Below are 26802 nucleotides of genomic sequence, written 5' to 3'. Positions count from 1 at the left end.
TTTCATAAACCACAGCTCGATGGGTCTGCAAGCAGCTGCTGGTAAATGTTTCAGCACCTCTCCTGAGATGTTTTACAACTTTAATGTTGAGCGTTCAGCTGACGTCACACACCTAAATACTGCTAAAGTTCAGATGAAGGCATATATTTATATTTCATTACTTTAAAACAACATCCCCAATTTGCACATGTTGGATGCCATTTGGACAACATTTAAGTGTCATTAGCCAGCTCCTAGAAGTTTCTAAAATAAGATGGTCATCCTCAGGAGAGGGAAGGACATTGTATTTCATTAAGAAATAATAATTGTGTTCAGTCTTTAACTTTTTATTTTAATGAATCGAGAGTGTGATTAAATCCTCTTACAGTGGAGCAACAGGATAATCTAACAAAGGGTAACTGAGGACATCTAGTGACGATAAATAGAAACGAAGACAACAAACAACAGGTTGAACAGGAGCGACAAATTAATTACAAGATTAACAAACCTGAATAAAAACATCAAACAAATCAAGTTTACAATATTGTATATATTTAGATTTTCTATCCAACTTTGGCAAGTTTATACCTCAGTTATCAGAGAAATATGTTTCATGTGTATTGAAATACAATCTGCATAAAATGATTATATTCATACATTTCAGAAAAGTTTTTAGATGGGAATCTCCAACATTTAGAGATTTCTTTCAATTGAGAAAAGCTTCTTGATGCATTCCTGTTCAGTTGTGGTACTTAAAATATTATCGTTGTTATGATTAGGGAAACAATATTTAGTTACAGCATTTTTTTATTTTAAAAATACTGTTTAGCATGTATTTTTATATTTAATGTATATAAATTGTTAAAAGTTAAAAGGAATGTTGGTTTTTTATTATTTATTTATTTATTTATTTTTTGTTTATGAGGTCCTACTTTTCCAGCAGCCTGGTGGAAAACACCAAACGGAAACTTCAGGAGGTTTAAGTTAAGAGCTGAAGGAGATGTGTCTGCTTTGATCCAACATGCAGGGGTGTGTGTAGTTTGTTGCGACTCTGAGTATGTGATGAGATTGATTTTTCTGATCTCATCACGTTCAGGGTTTGAAGAAATGAAAGTGTACCTCCACCAAAGAACAATTTAATGAACTCTTCAGTCTTTTCTGGTCACAGGGGTTAAAAGACAAAAGCAAGCTGCGTGTGCTGTTAGGTGTTGTTATCACAGCTGGACACACAGTTTGGGGTGAAAACGGCAACATGAATGGGCCAAAATTCTCACGCTCTGATGTTTGAGGCAGAATATGTTCAGAACGACAAGAGGGAAATTAGAGTCCTCCATAAAGACCAGTTCAAGTCTTGCACAACATCTCATGTGGATGAATGTCACCATCCTATGATGTGTTTTTGTCTGTCATGTCTTTTCCAAGAAGAACCCAGAAGTTCATTTTATTCACAACTCAAAGACCTGCTATTCCCCTGACATGATGCTGAATTACAGCTTACAGCTCACCCTGTGGGCTTTCATTTCTATTATTACACCTGGAAACAGTCCAGATGAAGCAAAAACCTGAACGATGGTTGGTTACAACCTTCCATGATGCTCAACAGCATTTTCCCTTAGAATGTTCAGATTTTTATTCACTGCAGTGTGTGTGGCATGTGGTGACAACTTTTTAAAGAAATATTAGGCAACTTTTTCATAACATTATGGAGTCCGCAAGGGGATCGTGAAGAACTCCATGTTTTTTTAGATTTTCTATCACTTCACCAATATTTCCAGTTTGGTTCAATATAAGGACTAAAATAAAGAGCAGCAGATCAAACGTTTAACGTCTTGACAGCGGTTTGTGCTTTCTAAATGAACTGGAACGTGAAAAGAAACACCAGACAGACCAAGTGATACATCAGTTTATCGTAACATGAAGCACCCTCATGCACCAGGAGTATCGGCAGGAGAAAAACAAGCTCATCGGGCAACAGCTGTCTTAACATCAGCAGCTCAAAAGCCATGAAAGACTTCAGGTTTATGGGAACTGTGCAGCAGATGAAGGAAGCTGTTTTAAATCTGTTTCAAAAAGGAGGAAAACATTGTTCAGATGCACTTGAGCAGGTAAGAGTTGCAGCTGGCTCCTCGTCTGCAGTCGCAGAGCTTCCCAATACGAGGTCCAAACTTCATGGCACAGCGGTCTCCCATCCCACACTGAGGAGAGGAGGACATTAAAAACCACCACAAGAGTTAGGCCTGGCACATTTCAGTTAACTCAGATTAATCATTCACGTGTTTTTTTCTGTAGATTTAATGTATTTTATTTGTTAGAGAGTGAGAGAGGCAGATTTTTTATCCAGATAATTAGATCTTGTTCATTAGCTCACACCAAGCCTGATGGTGATGGATTTTTCACTGAGAGGTGTTATTAAAGCCACTTTCTCACCAAACCAAAGTCAGCAGGTAATCTTTATTTGGTTTGTAATTACAGTTAACAACTGTTGCTGTAATTTTGGTGTTATCTTTTAATTAGTGGCAAGTTTAATTTGCTTACAGGTTTAATTAAAAAGTAGCAAAAGGATGTTTGCAACAGCCCTCTCTCATGACTGAGGCTGTAAATGTGCATTTCATCGATATTACTTCAGAAAAAGTGAAGTTACCACTGGGATGCTCCCTCTTTTCTCATTGGAAGACGTCCGATCACGCGTCTGGCCCAGCAGAACCTCCAGAGCTTCCACTTGAGCAGCAACAATGGCAGCAGAAGCAACGTTACGCTGCATTATGAGCAGATAAATAAAACTACAATATTGTTCCTCAGATGGAGAACACAGAACTCTAAGTTGGTGTTGGTCACACTGGAACTATTTAGTAAAAGTTCCAGTTTCCAGTTATTTAAAATGACATCTCTACTGGAGGGTAAAATATTAGATCTGCTCCACAGACATACTAATATTAATACAAAAAATATGAAAACTTTAAAATATTATGGAGAAAATCCACAATAATTATGTTAGGTAAGTTGAGTATATATACTTTTATATTTATGCTAGATCAAAATAAACATAAAAATGTAGATTAGTTAGCAAAAATTAACATTTTATTCACAAACTGAGAAATGTATCATCTTACATCAGTACATGTTAATGGACTTTACAAAATATTGAAGATTTTCCTACTTCTAACACAAGTTAGATTCAGACCTCCTACTGACCAGGTCTCTGTCAGCGGCTGGGGCTGGTTTGTCCATCTCAGAGTTCTCAGCAGAGACTTCCCGAGTGGCCTGGCCATGACACAGGATGGACAGGAGGCCGACGAGCAGCAGTCTGTGGAGCAGCCTGGAGCTCTCCATGGAACTGGTCCAGAGGGATGAGGAGGAGGCAACAGATCAGAGGACGGAGGAGCTGAGGCTCACAGCAGGATGTTCTCCCTCAACCCATCCTTACTTCTCTTATATCAGTAAATGAAGCCCCGCCCAGGAGACTGCAGCATCACAGAGAAGACTCCTGCACTCGTCTCTGTTACCTACAAGAATCACTTTTGTGAGTAACAGAGATCCAGCCTTCATGGCTGATGAAATCCACACTAATGACATGATTACCTGCTCAGGTGGTTCCATCAGAATTTAAACTGAATTCAGCTCTTCAATGGAAACTTGCACAGGAACTCAAACTCCATCAAATTCGCCAAATACATCTATTAACGCTGAAAAATTCAGCATAGAGATGGTCAGTCAAATGTTTCTGTTTTTTTTACACCATTTGGAAGTAACATAAAAACCAATGTTTCTTGAGTCAGATAGAAGCAATAGAAACAGAAACTATTTTTGCTAGATGGAAGAAAAGCTAACAGCAACTAGCTACAGCAGTACAAACACACAGAGAAGATACATCCACAGTAGATTTAGCGGGATTGTACACTTAATAAATTCATATGCTATTAAAAAGTCATATAAATAAATATAATTAGTTACAATATTTTACCAGCATATGAGTATTAATTGTAATCAAACAGAAATTCGCCCTTAAAGATAGGGTGAGAAGCTCGGCCATCTGGGAGGGGCTCGGATTCGGCGGCCCGCTCCTCCACATCAAGAGCAGCCAGCTTGCACATCTGGTTAGGATGCCTCTTGGAAGCCTCCCTGGTGAGGTTTTCTAGACATGCCCAACTGGGGGAAGACCTAAAGGAAGACCCAGGACACGCTGGAGAGACTGTGTCTTACGGCTGGCACGGGAATGCCTTAGGATCACCCCAAAGGAGCGGGCCCAAGTTACTGGGGAGAGGGAAGTCTGGGCCTCCCTGCTTAGGCTACTGCCTCCATGACCCAACCCTGGATAAGTGACCATGGATGGATGGATGGATGGATGGATGGATGGATGGATGGATGGATGGATGGATGGATGGAAGGAAGGAAGGAAGGAAGGAAGGAAGGAAGGAAGGAAGGAAGGAAGGAAGGAAGGAAGGAAGGAAGGAAGGAAGGAAGGAAGGAAGGAAGGAAGGAAGGAAGGAAGGAAGGAAGGATGGATGGATGGATGGATGGTTGGATGGATGGATGGATAATCAGTGCAGTCTCGGTTCTGTGGTGTTGTCTAAAGCATGACTGGAAACTATCTAGCAGGTTGTTAGTCTCCAAAAAGCTGTTCAGCTGGATCTCTACTGCTTTTTAATTTATTTCCTAATGAAAGGGAGATTAGAGATTGGTCTGCAGTCATTCATCACTAAGGGATCTAATTTTCTTTTCTTTAGAAGAAGTTTAACAGCAGCAGTTTTCAATGATTTTCGGAAAAGTACCTGACATTACGGAGCAATTAACAATTTTTAGCTTTCGAGCAGCTAAAAACATTTTTAAGGAAGTTCGTTTGCAGGTTGTCCAGACAGCAGGTAAATCAATTTAAGGCAACTATGTCCTCCAGTTTTTTCAGCACTAATCACTCTGGAAGGTGGCATTACACATTGGTGCTGTATGTTTGTAGCAGTGGTCTGGTAGTTGACAAGAAATAATGAATGGCCAATCTGATTTTTTTTATTTTCTCATTGAAAAAGGAAGCAAACTCCTTACACTTAGTTTGGGATAGGAAATCAGTGGACTAACTGTGTTAGGAGATTAGTTAGCCTCTCAACAGAAGCAAACAGAACACAAGAAATGTTAATAATATCACTAACGACTCTGGAGAAAAAGGATTGTCTCGCCTTATTTAATTCAGAGTGGTAAGTGTGCAGCTGCCTTTTGAAGGTTTCATAGTGATCTGGTGGGTTACTTTTACTGAAATGACACTCGTCTCATTCTCTTTTCTCATTAGTAACTGATTTAGTGAAGCTCCACTGAGTTTTATGCCAGAGATAAGTTTGACCTTTTTCAGGTGTTCACACAGCAGAAGTCCTTGACTTCAGAGTTTTGCAGTTGAAATGATTTAAAAGTGAATCAGCACAGTTGATTCTCAGACTTGTTGACATATTCATACGTTCCATAAAAACGGATGCTGAGTGATTAGCCCAGATAACTTTTTTTGAGAACAACTGAGGTGTGATGTGTAGCAGGTAAAACGGATATCTCAGAAAAAACACAAAAATGGTCAGGTGGACCCACATCCTTAACAACGTTTGACACATCCATATCTTTGGTTATGATTAAGTCAATCATGTGTCCCAAATCGTAGGTTTGATCATGGACATTTTGCTGAAGATCAAATAATTTAAGCACGCTAAGGAATTGCTCTGCAGATTTGTCCTTAGCATCATCAACATGAATAAAAAAGTCGCTGGTTTTGTGCAAAGTCTGTTGTGATAACAGAAAGAAGCTCAGTGAGGTTTTCTAGGAAGAGTACATGGCCCTGCAGGGCCTGTAGATTACAAACACTTTGGTGTACCTTTCAGTTCAACACAAATATACTCAGAGTCACAATCATCACACACTAGCTGTTTAAATAGAAACGAGCAGCTACACCAGCACCTCTCCTGTCAGACCGAAGCACGTTTAGAGATGTGAAATTTGGTGGCGTTGATTCTATTAGACCTGGTGCACCGCTACTGTCATTTAGCCAAGTTTCAGATAAAAATATGAGATCCAGATCATGAGCAGAGATAAGATTTTACTAAGAATGACTTGTTGCTAAGAGATCTAACATTGAATAAAACCAGAGATGGTGGGAGGACCTTGTGGAATGGGCCTCATGGGAACTGTTATCAGGTTTTTTGGGTTATGTGAGCGAACATAACTCTACCGTTTTGTAGAGATTATAACAGAGATAGGGAAAACTACACTGGTACATAATTACAGTTTTGCCCTGTTGCCAATACCAAAAATTTGCAGCATTTTCTTTTAAAATAAATTAGAGAAAGTGTTTGTTTTCAGTAACTCTTGCAACCTTAATGAATCCAGTTTCCTCTTCTCCTTCAAGTCCTCCTCCTTAATCTTAATATTGACAAGAGATAAAGCAAGAAAGATGATTTTTAAAGCGTCATTGAGGATGATGACACTAAAATATTCTCTTCTAAATGGCTAAGATGAACAAAAAAGTAGTACCAGATTTCAAACACAACTCCCACAACTTCCCTTTTCTTAAGTCAAGTCAAGTATTCTTTATTCTCTTAGTCAATTTACAGAAGTAGGAAAACTTTGTACAGATAAGATCAAATGAAATGAGCACAAAATGACACGCTAAAGCACAAGAGACAAATAATCATGAAAACAGAAACAAGAGACAATAATACCAGTAGTGTGAAAATAAAGTATAAATTATAGAACCCCCTAATCTAATAAAGTGTTTCCAAAATCTACACCAAAGCATCTGTTTAGTTAAAAATGTATCAATATCCTCCGTGTTTGTATGGTTATGTATTTATTAATTAAGCAAAGTAAACGATTTAAACTTTGAAACAGATGGGAATGTGAAGGTCCAGACTCCAGACTCCATCTCAGGAGCGTCTGGCACCGCCAGAGGGCGCTGCGGAGTCGGCGCGTCCAGCCGGAGGCTGCCCTGTTTCCTGAAACGCATACTTCAGGATTAAGAACACACCCAGTGACATCAGTGAGGTTTGAAGAAGCAGAAAAAAGTCTCAGCTCAAACTCTGCAGACGAAGACAAGAGGACCGCGAGGTCCTTCCCGGGTTTCTGTGGCTGCTGCGTATTTTTGTTTCGCTGTTTGGGAAGCTGGACTCAGACCAGGATCACTTTGAATAAATTCTTCAGCTGCACAGAGTTTCTCTAAAAGAGGATGTCAACTTCAGACGAGACAGACGGGCCGCGGCCGAGATATGGCTGTAAGTCCACATTTACCACTTTTTTTATTCTAAGATGTTTATTGTAGAGGAAGCGCTCCGGGCCGCAGCCCGCCTGCTGCTCATGGAAACTCCTCAAACTCAAGGAAACATATATATGTATTTATATATTTCTGATTGGAGACGCAGAGTCAGGTCAGCTTTACCTCTGACAGCGTGCTTTTTCAGCTTTATTATGACTTCCGCGTTTCACTGATGCACTGTTAGGGAGGAGGCCTGTCTTACAGTTTACTCAACTCATTTTTTCACTGGCACATTGCAAACACGTTATTTAAATTGAGTAGATAAGTTAATTATGTTGTAATCAAAACACAGCAGAGCAGTCACCATTCTGTTTCCTGACTGTGTATGAATGAAATGGGAATATCAAAGCAACAACCACCGCCCAAGTCTAGCAAAAGTTTAGAAAAATGGACAAATGGATAATTTGAGTGGCTTTAATAAGTAAATCTTTGTCCTTCTGTTTTTATTATTTACAGATGATAAACTAATGGATTTGGAGTGAAATATTTTCCTGACTTTACGTCTCAGGTTTCACCCAGGCTCATGTTTTACCTTCAGATGAAGGAGCCTTTGATCCCACACACTTCCCTCTCTCATTCCAGACCTGGCAGGGTCAAAAGTGTCTGCTGTATTCCCTCCTCCCGCATTCACCGTAATTTAAGGGGAAAAAATAGAAAAGCTTTGGATTTTGTGTAATCTCGCAGGCTCTGCCTTTTTTCTGTAACCTCCACAGTCCTGGTTGTGTCCTTGGGGTCTGAATAAGCCCTGACAGCAACATGCATGCTCACATCACTCAGGGCGACAACCCTGAGACACAAAGCGTGTGTTAACTAGCAGATGACTAATAAGCAGGGGTTGTTTCTTGTGCAACAAGCAGCTTTTGTGGGAGTTGGGAGAAGTTGCATCACTGTTTTCTCCTCTAGTGGAACCTGAACACTATACTGTTAAAACTGTGGCACTTTGTGCTGTTTGTGGTGCAAACGTTTGATTTATTGTCAATATTAGGTGTGTGATTTTGTTTGTGTGGTTGCAGCTGTCCTGGATGGCGTGGAGCGGCTCACGGCGGAGGAAATGGATGAGCAGCGGCAGCAGAACATGGCCTATGAGTATCTGTGTCACCTGGAGGAAGCCAAAAGGTAAGGGGCTGGTGGTTTTTGCAGCATGCCTGTAGGATTTAAGAGGTTTTTATTCAGGCCACGATGCCATCTCTGACTCTAAATCTTGTTCTTTATGCAGCCGTAAAAATAATTTTTTGGATTTCAGATCAACAATCAAATATTTGCAGCCATAAACGTCTGAACGACAATGAGACATGTCCAGTTTGTTTCTGCTGGAAGTTTTTGGCAAATAATCAATTGTATTGTGATTTAGGATAAAATAATAAAATATGTATTATTTTTATTTGGAAAATGTCCTGATTATCAAAGTTTTTGGTGTTTATTGAAATTAGAAATCTCATGAGACAATAAACCAGTTGATTTGTCTGGTTTCAGCTTTTAAGTTCCTGCACAGATCCAGATGTCTTGCTGTCCTGTCTGGTTTTTGATTCTGAATCAGCTGCATTAGCCTGAGTACTTGTGATGCAAAGTACATATTTCATATGTATGCAACATAACGCACTAGTGCTGTACTCCCTCTGCAGAAAGAAACCTTACCCTAGACATCACAATTAAAATACATCAGCTAGTTCAGTGAAGTGGAACGTGTGCAGTCGAGCATAAACGACGGTTAACTGGTTTTCTAAAGACTCAATCGCCTAATAACCCTTCAGATTGCTTTTTAACATTATTGTAAATTTATAAAACATTCCAAATTGCTCATCAATCCAAATCACCTATTTAAAAAGCAAATCAGTGAAAGGAGGCACTTTCCAGAGGAATCTGGTCTCCAGCTAGGAGAGGGAATTATAAATGACTTCATATGATGCATTAAACATTCCCTCTTCCAGAGACACTCACTAACTGACTGTGTCATTTTATGAGACTTTTATAGGAGGTGACAAATGTCGTCTTCTATTAGAGGGATCACCCAGTTGCTTATGAGAGTCCCCTTTTCATCTTTGGTTTGCTAGCAGCTACTGATACTCTACCACATCAGACGAGGCATAAATGGCTACGGTAGGTGTTTGGCAGAGAATTACAGTGTAGACCTATAAACAAATCACACTGGAGTTTGTGAGGATCACAGCATGACCACTGCCTACTTAGGGTTACAAACCAACTGTACCAAATGAAACTATTTAATTTAATAATTAAGCACCACAAATGTGAAAATCCCCTAAAATCACATGAAGATGAATGGAGATTTTGTTATTTTAGTCAAATCATGAATTATTATTGATTTTACACTGTGTTGGTGATCTAGTATCAGTCAGATTATGTAGTGAACACTTTCAATACAATAGGTTAAAAAAACCTCAACCAAAACCGTTCACAGATCCAATCAGCTCAATCCCTCATGCTTGGACAGAGAGTTGACAGTCTAACAGAAATAACCACCTCAGTCTGTCCATGGAGCAGTGCGGGGACAGCAGTCCGCTACTGCACACGTTCCTCCTCTCCTTGAAGACCTCATGTAGGGGCGGTGAGGCGTTGTTCTTGCATGGCCCTGAATCTAGACAGTCCTCTGCCCAGTCACCTCCTCCACTTCAGCCCCAACACAGAGCTGGCCTTCTTTATGATTTTGTTCAGCGTTGCTTCCAGTGCCACTCCAGCACACAACAGCATAGAGGAGGGCTATTGCCACTACGGACTGGTGGAGCATGTGCAGCGGTCTAGAGCAGATGTTGACTTGACTGCAGCCTCCAAAGAAAGCACATACACCGACTCAGTGGCCTAGTGGTAGAGTGTCCGCCCTGAGATCGGGAGATCAGGGGTTCAACTCCTGGTTGGGTCATACCAAAGACTTTGAAAAAATGGGACCCAATGCCTCCCTGCTTGACACTCAGCATTAAGGGGTTGGATTGGGGGGTTAAACCACCAAATAGTTCCCGAGCGCGGCTTGTCTGCAGCTCACCGCTCCCCCAGGGGATGGGTCAAATGCGGAGAATAAATTTCACCACACACCTGTGTGTGTGACGACTAAATGGGACTTTAATCTTTAATCTTTAAGCACATCCTGGACTGGCATCCTGTAACGCTGGCCTGTGTTGGTGGCCCAGTCCAGCTTAATGTTCAACATTACCCCCAAGTTCTTGTATGATGGCACAATCTCATCACCGTCTCTATGAGCACCATCTGATGTGCAGGAGTTTTCCTCCTGAAGTCCAGAATCACTTCCTTGGTCTTCTGAGCATTGAGCTGCAGCTGGTTCTTCTGGCACCAGGCCACAAAGTCCTCCACCAGCCGACTGCACTCCCCTCTCCTCACCCCCGTTGATGTGGGCCACAACAGCCATACCATCAGAGACTTTGTGCATAAGGCAAGCTGCAGTGTTGTGGCAAAAGTCAGACATATACAGTGTGAAGAGTGAAGGAGACAATAATGTTCACTGCGGCACCCCCACTCTGCAGCTGAGGGTGCAGGAGATCGATCCTCCCATGCTGCCCATTAGACAAATAATCCATGATCCATGACACCAGGAAGGGCTCTGCAACCATCCTGCTGCTCTTCTCCTGTAGCTCGTGAGGTTGAATAGTATTTAATGTGCAGGAGAAATCAAAGAGTAGGAAAAGGGTGGAATGCCTTCTCCGGGTCATGGATGAGGTCTTGCCTCAAGTGGAGGAGTTTAAGTATCTTGTTCATGAGAGAAAGAAAGATGAAGTGTGAGGTTGATTGGTGCTGCGTCTGCAGTGATGCGGGCGTTGTACCGGTCTGTTGTGGTGAAGGGAGAGCTGAGCCAGAAGGCAAAGCTCTTGGTTTACCCATTAATCTAAGTTCCTACCCTCACCTATAGTCACGAGCTTTGGGTAGTGGCCGAAAGAATGAGATCACGGATACAAGCGGCTGAAATTAGTTTTCCCCACAGGGTGTCTGGGCTCTCCCTTAGAGATCGGGTGAGAAGCTCACTCATCTGGGAGGGGCTCAGAGTAGACCCGCTGCTCCTCCACATCAAGAGGAGCCAGTTGAGCTGGCTTGGGCATCTAGTTAGGATGCCTCCCTGGTGAGGCTTTCCATGCACGTCCAACTGGGAGAAGACTCAAATGAGGACACAGCACATGTTGGAGGGACTATGTCTCTCGGCTGGCCAGATAATGCCTTGGCCTGCCTGCTTAGGCTGCTCTTCCCGTGACCTGCCCTCTGATGAGCAGACGATAATGGATGGATGGAGAAATCAAAGAAGAGTACCCTCAGCGCAGCCCCCTTCATCCAGGTGTGCATGGCTGTGATGTAGGAGATGGAGGACAACTTCCTCCACCACCACCCTTGCAGATCCTGGATATGTTGCATCTGTGGCTTCAGAAACTGCAGCCCTAACCTCTTCAAGGTCTTCATTACATGAGGTCAGAGCTACATAGCGATAGTCACTATCGTCCTTGGGAAGTTTAACCTTCAGGAGAGGAACAGTGTTGGAGCTCTTCCAGAGGGATGGAACACATCCCAAGCACAAGCTTGAAGAGATGCTTTAGAGGACCCCCAAGTTCATTTGCACAAGGTCTTAGTCTGGGACACACCCTGTCTGGACCCACTTATTTCCTCATTAACATGACTAGCTGTGGCGGCCATCTTGGATTGGAACGATTCCGAAAGTTAATCAGTTGCAAACGTACATCCAGTGAAGTCTGTAACCTCTATCTTGAGTTTTGAGATATTTTCCTCACACTGAAGATAAACTCACACATGCAGCCGTACTGAAGAAGTCTAGATGGAGTGTGTGTTGGTGTTCAGCAGCTTGTGCAACCACCTTCTTTTAGCATTGAGCTCTGGGGGCTGCAGGCGTCACTCATCAGAACACAACTCAACATGAAGGGTTCCAGTCTGAATGAGTCCTCTGGTGTTTCTCTGCTACAGTTTGCAGCAAAACAAGGAGGGTTGGAGTTGATGGCTTTATGGTAATCATAATAGCAGACATGGATCAGATCATGTGGATTATGAAAGCTGTCTGCGTTTTACAGAAATCACAAAGACTGGATTGTTGAGGAAGTTGGGTACTTGTGTGTGTTTTCACTAGGCTGTTTATGCAAATAATGAGAAACCTTTGTTACTGCTTTGTTCAAGAAGGTTTATCCTCTATCCATCCATGAGGGACATGCAAGCGGGAATCCTAAAATTTGCGACTCTGTTCACAACTCGCCTATAGAGCTCCGGGAGTTGACGTCACTTCTCCCGGCATGCAACAGTTCAAATCGAAACGGCGCCATATTGGCAGGCAGAAGCCCACAGCTGGACTATTTGTTATTGTCAAAAAACTCAATAAAACGGGAAATATGGTAGATTCCTGTTGTGTCCCAGGATGTAGAACAGACGCGGACGACATAAGGAATGAGCCATCTATAGGATTCCCCAAGATCCGGAGCGCTGCAAACATTGGATGATTGTAATAAAACGTGCTAGTGACCGGGCTGAAATAAAGCTGTGGGATCCCGAGAGTAAAGGTTTTCGCTTATGCAGCGACCACTTCATATCAGGTACTTAAACCAACGTTTCCTCAACTGTGTATGGTGTTTATTTTAAATGCTTTTATTATGATTCTTAGTGGGCTTCCTAAACTTATTTTGGCGTGGCTTTTTCTGTCTTATTACTCATAGCAACAAGTAAACATCACATAAAACGTTGCCTCGTGAGTTCTGCGTGCTGCCGTTTATGTGTTTTATGATCACAGCAATTAACCGGCTAAGCTGTATTTAATTTTTAAGCAATGGTTGATCAGTTGTCAGATCACACATAAAAAGTACTTTGGATTGCTATTATCTGTCTCACTGAGACAGATCTCAGACAGATCCTGAGACGCTCCTGCCTGACATATTTATTTTATTCACGGGAAAAAAAATCAAACTAGTGATTTCTCTTGGTGTTCAGTTTATGCATTCAAACAGCACAGCACTCTATTTAAACTACTTACGTGTAAATCTGTTATTTGTCCATCCATCCATCCGGAGTCGGGTTGCGGGGGCAGTAGCGTTGAAAGGCCCAGACTTCCCTCTCCCCAGCCACTTGGGCCAGCTCCTCCGGGGAAATCCCAAGGGGTTCCCCGGCCAGGTCCAGTAAGAAGTCCGCTCCGACAGCTTCTGGCATTTTTAAAAAGTATCCCAGGGGCACGGTAAGGGTCGGAGATGTTTAGTCTATTTAATTTCTGACTGTATAAAACGATTTCTTCAGTTTTAAAGTGTGAAGTAAACTCCGACGAAGTAAAATTCAAGCCGATCTTGTTCATTTTGTTTACCTTTGTTGCCTGCCAACATGGCTTCTACTCTGTGAGAGTCACGTGACGTCCGGAGCTCTATTGTCAGTTTGGCACCGTAACACAAAAGTGAAAATGTGGAATTTTTTTGCAAGCTGGTTTTCCTTAATGTTGTTTATCATATGTCTGAAAAAAACAGCTTATTAATCTGCTTAGTAGCGAAGCAGAAAAAAGTTTCGGTCCCATCGAGATTCCGCTTTTTTTAGATGCTATTGTTGCTTTGAGCCAGTTCTAGGTTGAGATGACTGAAGAAGTAAATGAGACTTGTTCTGTGCCTGACTGTTGATGGGGATTAGTTTGTGTGCTCTTGATGCCTTTGGAGTTGAAAATGCCGCCGACTCACAGATTCAAAAGAGGAAGTATTGCACGAGACAGGAAGTGACTCAGTCTTTGTTGAATTTTGTATCTCCCACTGTTGCCACAGAAACCTACAGTTGTCATAGCGACAGGTTCCGGTGTGAGCAGAGGGTGCTGCAGCAAGGTGTGTGTTTTGTAAAATAGAAACTGAGTGGTCATATGGTTGTGAGGATGAGTGTTAGTTGAGCTTCATCCCTCACCTGCTCTTTGGTTATCATCCATCTGTGATGTTCAGGAAGTTCCTGGACAGCTGTTTCTTCTGTTTTTCCTCAGTCTGTCTCTTCCATTAACCTTTCTAGTGTCTAGAATACTTTCCAGGAAGTTGGAAGGAATTAATCAGAACCTTCTTTATTTTATTCTAACAGGACACTTCCTGTCAAAATCAGCCCAAAAAAGTCAATTCACGCTTCAACCTAGAATGGACTCCAGACACAAATCTGCATTTATTTTTCTTTTCACATGAGATCCGGAGCAAATCGGGTCACCTTCCTCAGTAGGTTTTATCTTTGTGACTCTGCTTTTCCTTTCAAAACCCACATGTGAGGCCATGTTGTGATGGCACTTCCTGCAGGAAATTAGCATGTGAAGGTGGAGGTGGGGGAAGGGGTGGCACTTCAGTTATTACTCAACTATGTATCACAGCCTAGTTCACCTGTGTCTGACGGAGTTGGATTAGCTTAGCTTTGATAATGATGTGATGTAGAAATGATCCTGTTACGTAAAGTTTGAACCTTAAAGTTTGGATTTTATTTTCATTTCTAAATGAAGGTTTTACTTTATTTCACAGAAATATTTGACTTTGCACTGGGGAAAAATGTGCTGATAATTACGAAGGGTTGATGATGTATAGTAGCAGTCAGATGTTTAGAGACACCGAAGTGAGTGGTTGTGGTATTGTACCAAAGCAGAAAGATCAGAACGTGTAGTGGTTCCCAACTACCTGGCCAAGGACCAGCACAATTTTCTGCCAAGCGATAAACAAATTCAATATAAGTTATTTCTTGTTGTGCATTGGTCTGTCTTGTTAGTCTTCCTATTTTAAATATATTATTTAATTTAAGAATTAAAATTCTACAATAATTACTTTTGCATCAGTAATTGCTTTTAATGTTTATTAGTAGGTGCCTCCACCCCTCCACTGGTCCCTGATGAATGGGGATCCATTAGAAATAAAAATAAAACTTAAATCTGTTCCAAATGCTCCAATATTATTTATTCTTTGATGTTTTTATGGAAGTCGACTGAACTGCTCAGTAACTTGCAGAATACTAAAATGTTTAATAGTGAAAAATCTAATGATAAATTGGTAATGATTGACTGAAAAAAATAGTGTGATATTTATGTCTTGGAGGCCATATTGTCTACATTCTGAATCAAACAGTAACTCGTTGACTAAATTAGATTTTGAAATAAGGTATGTCTTGATGAAGCCCGTAAACACTGAGATATTAGTTTTAGGTTACATTGCCCAGCCTTGTGAAAGTTTTTCTCATATACAGTATTGTGCAAAAGTTTCACGCTTGAGTGAAAAACAAAGATTGGTTTCAAAACTAGAAGTGTTACTCATTTCTTTTCACTGCAGTGGCTTTGAGTACATACAGGGGGGTGCAAAAGTTTGGGCAGCGTTGATAATCTTCATGATTTTCCTGTATAAATTGTTGGTTGTTAATATAAAAATAATTCTGTTAAACAGACCATAAAGGAGACACACAGTGGTACTGAGAAGTGAAACAAATAGGATTTACAGAAAATGTGCAATAATTGTTTAAATAAAATGAGCCACATGCATACATTTGGGCACTGTTGGCATTTTATTGATTCCAAAACCTTTTGAACTAACTATTGGAACTCAAAATTGGTTTGGTAAGCTCGATGACCCTTGACCTCCATACACAGGTGAATCCCGTTATGAGGGAGTATTTAAGGAGGACAATAAAAAATGTAAGGTTCCCTCCTCATTGAATATTCTCTGAAGAGTAACAACATGGGGTTCTCAGAACAACTCTCACATGTTCACCATCATGGTTTAGGGGAAGGATACAGAAAGCTGCCTCAGAGATTTCAGCTTCTGTTTCCACAGTTAGAAACATGTTGAGGAAATGGACGACCACATGCACAGTTCTAGTTAAGGCTCCATGTGGCAGACCAAGAAACATCTCAGATCAACAGAAGCAAAGAATGGTGAGAACAGTCAGAGTCAACCCACAGACCAGCATCAAAGACCTACAACATCATCTTTCTGCAGATGGAGTCACTGTGAATCGTTCCAACTATTCAGTGCACTTTACACAAGGAGATGCTGCATGTGAGAGTGATGCAGAGGAAGTGGGGCTGGTGCCCATCTCCAGCAGTCAATGGGCAATCAGGCGGGGTACACCCTGGACAGAGTGCCAGTCCATCACAGGGCAACACCGAGACACACAGGACAAACAATCATGCGTGTGCACGCACGCACACACACACACACACACACACACACACACACACACACACACACACACACCCCTACCTAGGGACAATTTAGGCAGACCAATTAACCTAACAGTCATGTTTTTGGACTGTGGGAGGAAGCCGGAGCACCCGGAGAGAACCCACGCATGCACAGGGAGAACATGCAAACTCCATGCAGAAAGATCCCAGGCCGGGAAGCGAACCCAGGACCTTCTTGCTGCAGGGCAACAGCTCTAACCACTGCGCAGTCCTCCTAAATGATATATTTAACTGAATTTTATTTATCGTAACAACCAACGATTTATATAGGAAAATCATGAAGATTAACAAGGCTGACCAAACTTTTGCATCCCCCTGTATATAGACGTTACCTACTGTATCATCACCAAGAATCAATAATGCTACTTCAAATACCATGACCCCTTAGATGGATAACCTTAAGAGAATACTTTCAAATTAACAATACGATAGACTGACTGGTGGACACTCGGAAAAGGGAGGGAAGGGTAGGTTCTGGAGTTAAATATTATGTTTATAAATGAGAAGGTTGTTCATGAATGTGAAGTATGTTAAGTCCTACAAGTAAATAAAAACATTCCTACATGTAAATAAAAACATTCCTACATGTAAATAAAAACATTCCTACATGTAAATAAAAACATTCCTACATGTAAATAAAACATTCCTACATGTAAATAAAAACATTCCTACATGTAAATAAAAACATTCCTACATGTAAATAAAAACATTCAGGAGTCATTCACTTTGCATTTAGTAAATTTAAATAAATAATCAACCATTTAAATTTCTGAAAGGATTCTTAGTTTACAGCATTTTTTCCACACCTGCCTAAAACTTTTACACAGTTCTGTAAACATTCATCTTTTTCTGTTCATGTGAAAGACAAACATTAGAAACTATTTGCCTTTGTCTGTTGATGTTTTTCCCCTACGACTTCTGTCATTACTGTTTTGGTTCAGTACCATGTGCACCATGTGGAAGTGCCATGTCCCTTACAACTAAGCTGAGGAACCAATGGTCATCTTCCTTTTTGAGTCCTACTTTTGTCTTGATTACTGTTGGAATAACACGTCGTATCGCTACTTTTCTGGCATTGTTTTTAGCTTTAGAATTTCTTAATCTTCTGATAGATGAACTTCCAGATGTGTAAAGGATCTTTTATGCAGCATAATTACCTCTTTGTGCTATTTGTCATAAATATACTATGTGTAGTGATAAAAAAGCAGAGTTAATAAAATGCACACTATAAATGATTGGATCACGCTTCCTTACAAAATCAGCGGTTTTGCTCCTTGTGACCAACGCACTGGACAGGATCTTGATGTTTGAGAAACAAGCCTCTCCTTAGTTTTTACAACCATACATGACGTCATGATCTTTTAAAATAAATTAAATTCAGATTTCTCAGAGTAAAATAAGTAATTGTCCTCTTGCAAATACATTTTCAGACCGAGAGAATTCTGCTAACTGATCTAAGGCCCTGTCCACACGTAGCCGGAGATCTGCCAAAACGTAGATATTTTTCTACGTTTTGGCCTGTCATCCACACGAAAACGGAGTTTTTTCACACGAAAACGGATCTTTTTAAAAACTCCGGCCAAAGTGAAGATCTGTGTTTTCTCCGTTTTGGGTGTCTGCGTGTGGACAGACAAAACCAGAGTTTTAAGGTCCGCAACGTCACTTTCCGCGACAAAAAATGCTGACATCACGTGTGCGACCTGTGTTTACACTAGCCGGCATCATGGAAGCCCGCAGATCTGCGCTCTGTCACTACCCGATCCATCAATTGTCCAAGCGCTTTCTGCTTGTTTGTTTTTGCAAGCGGAATTACTGCTCCTTGTGGAAGACCACAGACGAAGGACGAGGTTAAGAACGGGGGAAGTACTGCCGCCTACAGGTCTGGCATGTCCTTAACAACGTATTTATCCGGGTACGTGTGGACAGAGTTTTTTTTTAAAACGCGGTGGTGTGGATGCAAGTTTTTGGAGGGGCGGATATTCGTTTTTAAAAAACCCTGGCTACGTGTGGACTAGGCCTAAGATTTGTTTCCAAGGCAGATTTTACCAAAAATCATCCAGTTTTTTTTTTTTTTTAATTTCTGGCTGTATTTCTTGTGTCCTGATCAAGGCCGGATTAACCATATGTGTGCAACTGGGCAATTGCCCAGGGGTCCACGAACTCTAAAGGGCCCAGGCCCAGGGCAGCAAGGGCACAGGCAAAATCTGTATCTGTAATCTCCCGCTTTATGTTAAACTAGGGTGACCGTACGGCCTCTTTTCCCCGGACATGTCCACTTTTCACTCTCTGTACGGGGCGTCCGGGGGGTTCTTGTATTGATGAAAATGTCTGGTTTTTCATCCAGGAGCAGGGATCGAATTATGGGGAGCTGGATATCCTACACATGCAGGGGAGCCGGAAAAAAGTTTTCTACCTATATTACATCATTCATGGACTCTTTTGAGCAGAGAGCAGAGAGAGCGGCACAGCGATGATCGTTGGTGCGCAGCGCTCCAGGCTGCTGCTTCCAGCGCACGGTCCATTCTCAAAGTGGTGCAACCAAAAAACTATAATTAACACACGATCGTTCATGTCCGCCCATGTTCTCTATTTTCTGTCTTATCTGTGCCTGAAGCGCTCTACTACTGCGGAGCTCATCACCTGTGCTGCGGTGATGTCACCTCACTGACGCAGCATCAAAACGCGCTCTCCGCTTTGCAGTCAGGAGATCCCTTTGATCTGCTCAAAAGTAACTGATGAGGTGAAAAAGTAAGAATCCAGGCATCAGTTTTTCTGGAGAGTTTAGAGGAGATGCAGGAAGATGAGAGACAGACAGGACAGGAAAATAGTTAAATAAAAACAAGAAAACAAAACAAAAAGTAAAATGTAGGTAGATTTATCTCCACTACACGTTTTTACCTGTATAAAACAATAAGTTACACACATGTAATAATTATACATCTGACACAATTCAGATCACCTTCAAAACTCAGTCACACACCCAGGACCGTTTCAAGACATTTTGGGGGCCAAGGCAAAATGCCCCCCCCATAACTGGGCTCCCCAGAAGCCTCTATGTAATTCAAACCCTCTCCAGGAGTATTAGTTACACAGTGTTTATAAAAGCCCCTCAGACATTACTGACATGTTCTAATATTATCAGATGAAAAACTAAATTATCAGACAACAAATAGTCAAACAATTAAAAGACAAACTGCGATGGCAGCAGTATGCGTTCACAAAAGCCAAAGCCAAAAACAATGCAGCAGTGAGAGCTAGTTTTACTGTGGCTGAAGAAATTGCCCGCACTTTTGTAAAGCATTCATATTCATTTTATGTGTACTTCTGGTTGCTCTGGTTTTACTTTTGAGTGAAATAAATTTAAGAAAATTCAAGTTTATCATGACTTTGGCCTCGTCTGATCAGTTTGCTGCCTGACACTGAAGGGCGGCACATAGGAGGCACTTGAGCAGTGCATTAATCACAGCATGTTACAGTCAGGTCCATAAATATTGGGACATGGACACAATGCTAACATTTTTGGCTCTATACACCACCACAATGGATATCAAATAAAACGAACAAGATGTGCTTTAACTGCAGACTGGCCGCTTTTATTTGAGGGTATATCATACATTTTTCAGCACGCCACTTGATCGTGAGACTGCTACCCGTTAGCTTTAGCATTAGCCGATCTGCGTGTAGCTGCACTTTTGATCCCAAACTTTGGACCGGTTCTGCCTTTGCTGGTTCCTTCATTTTCCTCCACTGCATCCGGATGACCACACTGTGCGCCAGTAAAAAGCTTTTTTCTTACACGTAACTTACTTTTGTTCAATAAAGTTCTGGGGAAAATAGTAATTCAAAGATGTTGCACCAGTGCTACGTTTAAAAATAGACAGACACGCACAGACAGGTACAGCCCTGCTCTGATACGGAAGAGCCTGGGGGAAAATCAGGACGACAATAGCACCAACCATAGATATGTACCAACTAGCGAGAAAAGCAATTTTTCATCTTTTTCTGCAGCGGTTTTAGTGCTTTTCGATGCACCGCTGCTGATACAGCACCCTGTAGTGGCGCAACGCTGCAACTGCAGTTAAAATAACATCCATATAGCTGGGGCAGAGTGAAATCAGGCTGGGGCGGCACAAAATTAGCTGGAGGCGGCCGCCACGCACATTTGAACGCAGGTAAACCCTAAACTTGTTTAAATATTTTTCTTTATATATTTTTTTAATAATTTGATTGTTGAGCAGTGGAGTAATGTGGGTTTCTTCACCTGACAAATTTGATTATATTTATGTTAAAGTTGCTTTATTGAGCAACAAGTAAACAATTTTTAAATGCACAGTAATATTTATAAATTGAATGAGTAATAAATACATTTGACTATATGTTATAAAGTAGTAGCATTTATTTTACATTATATTTGGTTACATTTATAATGTTTTACAGTTACATGTGGCCCTTTGAGGGCAACCATTAGGCTAACGTGGCCCTTAGTGAAAATGAGTTTGACACCCCTGGATTAGAGCAACATTAAAGCAGATGTGATCAGAGAAACATTAGTGGTTTGGTGCACAGTGCTGACCTGTCTGGAACGGCTCAACCGGGTCTGGGCGTGTTGGGTCTGCTGTCCATCTGAACGGTTCTGTTGTCCTGCTGTCCTGCTGAGACGAGTCTGCGGCTGAGTGCTGGGAGTCTGCAGCTGAGAGGAGCAGGACGCATTGGACGAACTCTCATCCACCGACACTTTAGGTCAGGAAAACAACAACCACTTAATACAAATGCCAACAGGAATATGGTTTATCCAGTTTTAAAGTCTGAGTACATTTGAAGTCCTAAAAGGCTCTGGTACCATCAGAATGCCTGGTTCTGATGAATAAATGTGAGTCGTTATCAAGATCTGAGTCAGTCTGGACTTTAACAGAGCTCTGGTGGTACCAAATGTAACTGATAACTAATGGTAACCAGTGGTAAGTTAGAGTGTGTGACAACTTATTTGTTCATTGATCCTGTCGTCTAATCTCACAGCTGAAACAAGCATCCTTAATAATCTGTGCACAGGAAGCTTAACGATGCTGTAGTAAAACTAAAGGTATAATAATTTATTATTAATAAAACCTTGTTGCAGCACTAAAGCAGAAAAATGAGATTTTACAATAAATATGCTAAATATTTACATATGAATTGTTTTAGAGCCCTTTTATTGAAAGAATCTGATATTTATTTAGTTCTTACAAAAAAATGGGTCCCAACGTGGTTTGTGTGGCGTTGCCATAGTGTGACATCATAGGCACAGATCCCCTGTCCTCTTGTTTGGAATTGGAAATATGATCACCCTATATTAAACAAACTGTCCACCCGGGCTTTTGCGCTGCACAGAGACGCGTCGCTGCCAATGACTTTGAACGTCAGTTGAGAGTCAGTCTCATGCAGACTGACCAATGAAGAGAGGGCCTCAAGTTAAGACCCTCTCCTCATTGGTCAGTCCACACGAGGTGGGTCAAAGGTTACCCTGAGCGGGTTACGTGATGTCAGGCATTCAAGTATTGAGTATATTTACTGCATATTGCAGTAAAATATTCTGTATGTGACCATATTATGGTGATCCTTGGGTAGTGATGATGGAGCCCTTGAATATTGTTGCCCAGGGTACAACAAAGTGTTAATCTGGCCCTGATCCTTATTGGTTGATCCTGATAGTACCTTAAATATTTCTCTACCAGCTGATGCTGTGGGGTGTGAAAGTCTCTGTGCATGTGTGCATGTGTGGTATGAAGGGAATGAATGAGACAGGTGCTCAGCAGGGTGTGAGGATTTACCTAAGGAATGTGACAGTGCTGTGTTTGTGTTGTAATTTCACTACTTGCAGATGGGTGTTTGAGGATCCAGTCTCAGAATTCAGCACAGCCGAGAGATGCAAATGTGTTATCACTTCTTTTTTCAAATTTCCATAAAATGAAGACAAACCGCTAGAGCCCCGACGGCCTGTGACATTTATCACACCCTGTTTACATTTTCACTGACATTTCTAAAGAGACCAAAAGTGAGTCCAAGTAGTTGGTTGTCATGGTAATGTTTTATGCCTTTTGTTAAATAATGAAAATGCTTAAATTACCAAGACATATTTAGTCTTCTTCTCACCCAGTAAAACATCTGTTGTCCCAAAAAAAATCACTATAGTGATATAAAATGAACAACATGAAATACATGTTTTCATTCTTGAATTTGTTTTAAAATTGCGTAATTTAAAAGACAAATTTTTCTCAACCAAACTTGGGTTATCGAGATGAAGTTACAATAACTTTGTACAATTGATTAATCATTTTACTCTTTGTGCTCTCCAAGAATAGGTCATTTTTACCACCTTGGCTTGAGTTGTAACTCAAGGTGCATTTGTGGGGACAAATAGCTGACACCCTATTGCATCTCTACAGGGGTACCACAAGGTTAAGTGCTTGGGCCACTGTTATTTTGATGTAGACCATCTTTTTGGGCTCAGGCATCTGGGTGGCTTCTTGCAGCGCTGCTAAGCAAATGGCCTATCTGTACATGTCATTCTCGACACAAAAAATGTAATTTCAAATCTGAGTTTTGTGCTTGCTCTAATGAAACATGTTATTTCCGATGGATTAGGCACCTGTTGAAAAAATGTTTTCTATTTTTATTCTCTTGTTTGTGCTCTCTGGCATTCTGGGAATGCAGTCCGACATGTTTTCAGTGCAATGCCCACATTTATTGATTCACTGTGCCAATCACGCATAACCACTAACCAAACCATCTCCACTGGCTTCCCCATGGCTTCACTGAGGGGCACCTTATGCACAAGTCAGGTCTGTCACACATCTGAAACCCTTTTTTCCTGTCAGCCTGGGCTTTGTGCAGTGGAGTATAGCTGTTTTGATTCACTCACTCACTCACCACCTGTGTTCATCTTTTCACGTGGTTGTTTTTGGGCGTAACTGGATGGTTTCAATTCCACTAGAGAACTAGATTCCTAAAGATCTGATGACAAAAATGTCACTAGAGTAAAAAAGGAAGAGAAGTGATTTGTTCAAATGAGTAACAAGTGGAGTAATGGAGTTCTAATGAACCTTTGAGTCTGGACTTGTATTACAGGTTGATTCAAATCTTTCGAAAAATCTTTGTTTATGTATTTAGCAGACACTTTTGTCCAAAACGACTTACAAGTGATAATCGGCATGTAGCCCTTGAGGCTAACAATAACAATAACAACAACAACTTGACATCAATCATGGAGAGGAGGGAACAAAGGAGTGGACTGTAGAGAGGGGGGACGGGTGCAGGGAGGGTGTTGGTTTAGAAGATGCTCTCTGAAGAGGGGGCAATGAAAAGGTGGGAAATTATTTTTTCCATGGGGCCACATGAGAAACAGAAAATATTGTGGAGGGCCAGGCCAAAAGGCTGAAGTCAATTATGCATAATATTAATGGTATTTCTTTATAAAAAGCAGTAAATACCATTGTTTTTTCAAGCTGGTAAGAGTAGACTATATGTTATAAATGAGCAAAAAGGAAAAAGTGAGGTTGGCTTACCAAAATGTGATTTATTCAAATTTCCCAGGGCAATGGTAAACAAAGTGTGCACATGTGGTTTTTGTTAAACATTTGTGACTTATATTAGTTAACAGTTTCAGTCACATTCACTCCAAAACACATTTTGAGTTTCAAATATTGTTGGAAAGAGGTTCTTAGCATTCTACAGACACACAGTATTGTCTGTAAAATAAAATCACTGAACTGTGATCTTGAGAAAGAGGTTTAAAAAAAAGTGTCCCAGTTCACTGCTAGTTGCCTACATTTGTGGTCCAAACACCTTATTTCGTGATTTTAAGCGATTTTTTTCTTGTTCAGTGAGAGAAATCTAGTCTCCGCTGGGCTTTAACGAGTGCATCAGTCAGGTTGAATGTCTGAGGTGGAGATGCGAAGCACAGCTGACAAATGATCATCAGTGAGAGAGGATCTATACCTGGATTTTGTAAACTTCATCATTGAAAATGTTTGTTCACAAATGTAGGTAGAGCCGAAGAGAACCAACATCTTCTGAGCATGTCTCCTCAGGTTTGGAAAGTTCTCCTCCTTAAGAGAAGAGTAGAAATCCAGCAGAGATCCTGATTTAAAGTGCTCTGCCAGTACTGCATCAGACTGCAGGTCAATGAGTTCCAGCTGCACATCACTGGGTGCATTATCCACACTGCAGGTAAAGGGAGAGGAAATCATGTGCATTTCATCCTCGATTGTTCTGAGATCTTCAAAACGCCTTGAAAACTCACCATGTAATGCTCCTAACATGGATGAGTACCTGCTGAGGTGATCAGCTGATGGTGTGACTTCATTCAGGGTTTGCATGTGAGTGAGAGTGTTGCTTTCCAGTTGACTTGAAAGAAACTGCAGCTTTCTCATGAAGGCCTTCACGAGGCTGTGCATTTCATGAACAAAAAGGCCCTTGCCTTGCAGTTTGGTGTTCAGTTCATTCATCAGTGCAGTCACATCAACAGCAAATGCAAAATCTGCAATCCAATCCTCATCTGAGAGCTCTGGAATGTCTTTACCTTTCCTCTCGCAAAACTCTCGAATCTCTGCTTTCAAGTCCCAAACCCTCTTCAGCACTTTCCCCAGGCTGAGCCATCTGACAGCTGTGTGGTAGCCGATGTCACTATGCTCAGTCTCATGCTCCCCAAAAGAGCCACAAACTGTCTGTGATTCATTGCCCGCGCCCTGATGAAGTTTATTATTTTAGTAACAACATCAGTAACATGGTTGATTTTTAGCACTGACTTGCAAAACACATGTTGGTGTATAATTCAATGCAAAAACACCCATTTTTGATCTGCATCGATTTCTGTCACTTTATCTTGCATGCGTTTCAAAAGTCCGACATTTTCCCTGTAAGATTTGGACAACCGTCTGTTGTGACACCTGACAGTCTCTCCCATTTCAAACCCAGAGTGTCCATGCACGCATTTACCTCTGTAAAAAGATCACTCCCTGTCGTTGTCCCTCTCATCGACCGCATTGCTGCCAGCTCCTCTGTGAGCTTGAAGTCCGTTATCCCCGGACAACTACGAGCAGCTGGGCCGTGTCGCGGACATCACAGCTCTCGTCTAAGGCCAATGAGGAAAAAGTCAAAACTTGCCACTTCACGTTGCAGCGGAAGCTCCAGGTTCCCCGCAATGTCCTCGATCCTCCTGGTCACGGTTCGCCTGGACAGCGAGATTTGCTCAAATGCGCCTTTTTTTTCAGGGCATATTAGTGCTGCGGAGTCCACCATGCACTCTTTGACAAACTCTCCCTCCGAAAACGGCTTGCTGTTTTTAGCTATTTTGTGGGATATCACAAAGCTGGTCCTGGTTGCTGCATCCCTGGATGTGTGAAGCTTAGTAAAAAAGCCTTGCTGCTTTTGCAACTTTGCTAGCAAAGCTTCGGATGTCCGTGCCCTCTCAGCATCAGACAAGTTCTTGTATTTTTCTGAGTGTTTCTTGTCGTAATGCCGACTCAAATTGTAGTCCTTAAACACGACAATCTCCTCCCCGCAAACCAAACACACGGCTTTACCTCCGACTTCAGTAAAAAAATACTTAGCAGTCCAATTTTTGTTGAAAATCCTGCATTGGGCATCTTTCTCTTTTTTGCATGAGCGGACATTTTTGGGGGCTACAATCACCATGTCAACTGCAGGCACTTGTTGCTATACGTATTGCGTCATTGTGTACGTAAAAAAACCTTCAAAATAAAAGCAATGCAGCCTTAGTCCATGCATGAGGTAAAATGAGAAAATACAGTTATCTTGTAATTTCCAATTACCCTTACGCGGGCCGGTCAAAGTCAACCAAAGGGCCGTATGTGGCCCGCGGGCTGTAAAATGCCCAGGTTTGATCTAGCAGGTCTAGTGGCGAAAGGGCACAAGTTGTGAAGACAAGAGCAGAGTGTGAAACAGAGTGACTTGTTGGCATCATTCACTTCATAAGCAGAGAATGTGCTGGGAGATGGAAGAGTGGAGGCAACAAGAGAGGAGAAGTGGTTGGGTGCCAGATTGCGGAGGTTGCGGCGGAATGAGACCATTGGGGAGGAAGCTGTGGACCTCCCATGTAGAGTCGTGCTGAAATGGATGAAATAATGATCGGAAAGATGCAGCGGTGTGACAGAGATTGTGTCTATGGCACAGTTTCTGGTGAAAATGAGGTCAAGTGCTTTTCCAGCTTTGTGAGTTGGAGGACTTTGTACTAGTTTTAAATCAAATGATGACATTAGTGACAGGAAGCCTGATGAGCTGGGATTGTCCAGGTGAATATTCATGTCTCCAAGGACCATTGTGGGACAGTCGTGCTCAGGAATGGAGGAAAGCAGGGTGTCGAGTTCATCAAGAAAGTCTC

At 41.6% G+C, this 26802-nt stretch overlaps 2 protein-coding genes across 2 annotated transcripts in view; one reads left to right on the top strand and one right to left on the bottom strand.

The window, feature by feature from the left end:
- Positions 1-820: 820 nt before the first annotated feature.
- Positions 821-21086, bottom strand: cartl (cocaine- and amphetamine-regulated transcript-like). The gene is made up of 5 exons (XM_015953973.3): positions 20998-21086; positions 3559-3662; positions 3172-3482; positions 2621-2734; positions 821-2174 (listed from the first exon to the last, which is right to left on the bottom strand). The coding sequence occupies exons 3-5, from the start codon at positions 3307-3309 to the stop codon at positions 2067-2069; spliced, it is 360 nt and encodes a 119-aa protein (XP_015809459.1). The 5' UTR covers positions 3310-3482; positions 3559-3662; positions 20998-21086; the 3' UTR covers positions 821-2066.
- The window catches only part of iqgap1 (IQ motif containing GTPase activating protein 1), a 78133-nt gene continuing 58298 nt past the window's right edge, over positions 6968-26802 (top strand). The window contains exons 1-2 of the mRNA XM_015953972.3: positions 6968-7217; positions 8272-8374. Coding sequence (XP_015809458.1) covers positions 7172-7217; positions 8272-8374 — 149 coding nt within the window. The 5' untranslated portion in view covers positions 6968-7171. The remainder of the gene's footprint in view (positions 7218-8271; positions 8375-26802) is intronic.

This window comes from Nothobranchius furzeri, chromosome 9, assembly GCF_043380555.1.
Source record: "Nothobranchius furzeri strain GRZ-AD chromosome 9, NfurGRZ-RIMD1, whole genome shotgun sequence".
In the NCBI taxonomy this organism is placed as follows: domain Eukaryota; kingdom Metazoa; phylum Chordata; class Actinopteri; order Cyprinodontiformes; family Nothobranchiidae; genus Nothobranchius; species Nothobranchius furzeri.
This window is presented reverse-complemented; position numbering and strand designations above follow the sequence as displayed.

Coding starts and splice junctions, on each gene's coding strand:
- cartl (XM_015953973.3), bottom strand. CDS start 3,309: ATGGAGAGCTCCAGGCTGCTCCACAGACTGCTGCTCGTCGGCCTCCTG. Junction 2,735..3,171: donor CAGCCGCTGACAGAGACCTG/GTCAGTAGGAGG, acceptor CTCATAATGCAG/CGTAACGTTGCTTCTGCTGC. Junction 2,175..2,620: donor AAAGAGGGAGCATCCCAGTG/GTAACTTCACTT, acceptor TCCTCTCCTCAG/TGTGGGATGGGAGACCGCTG.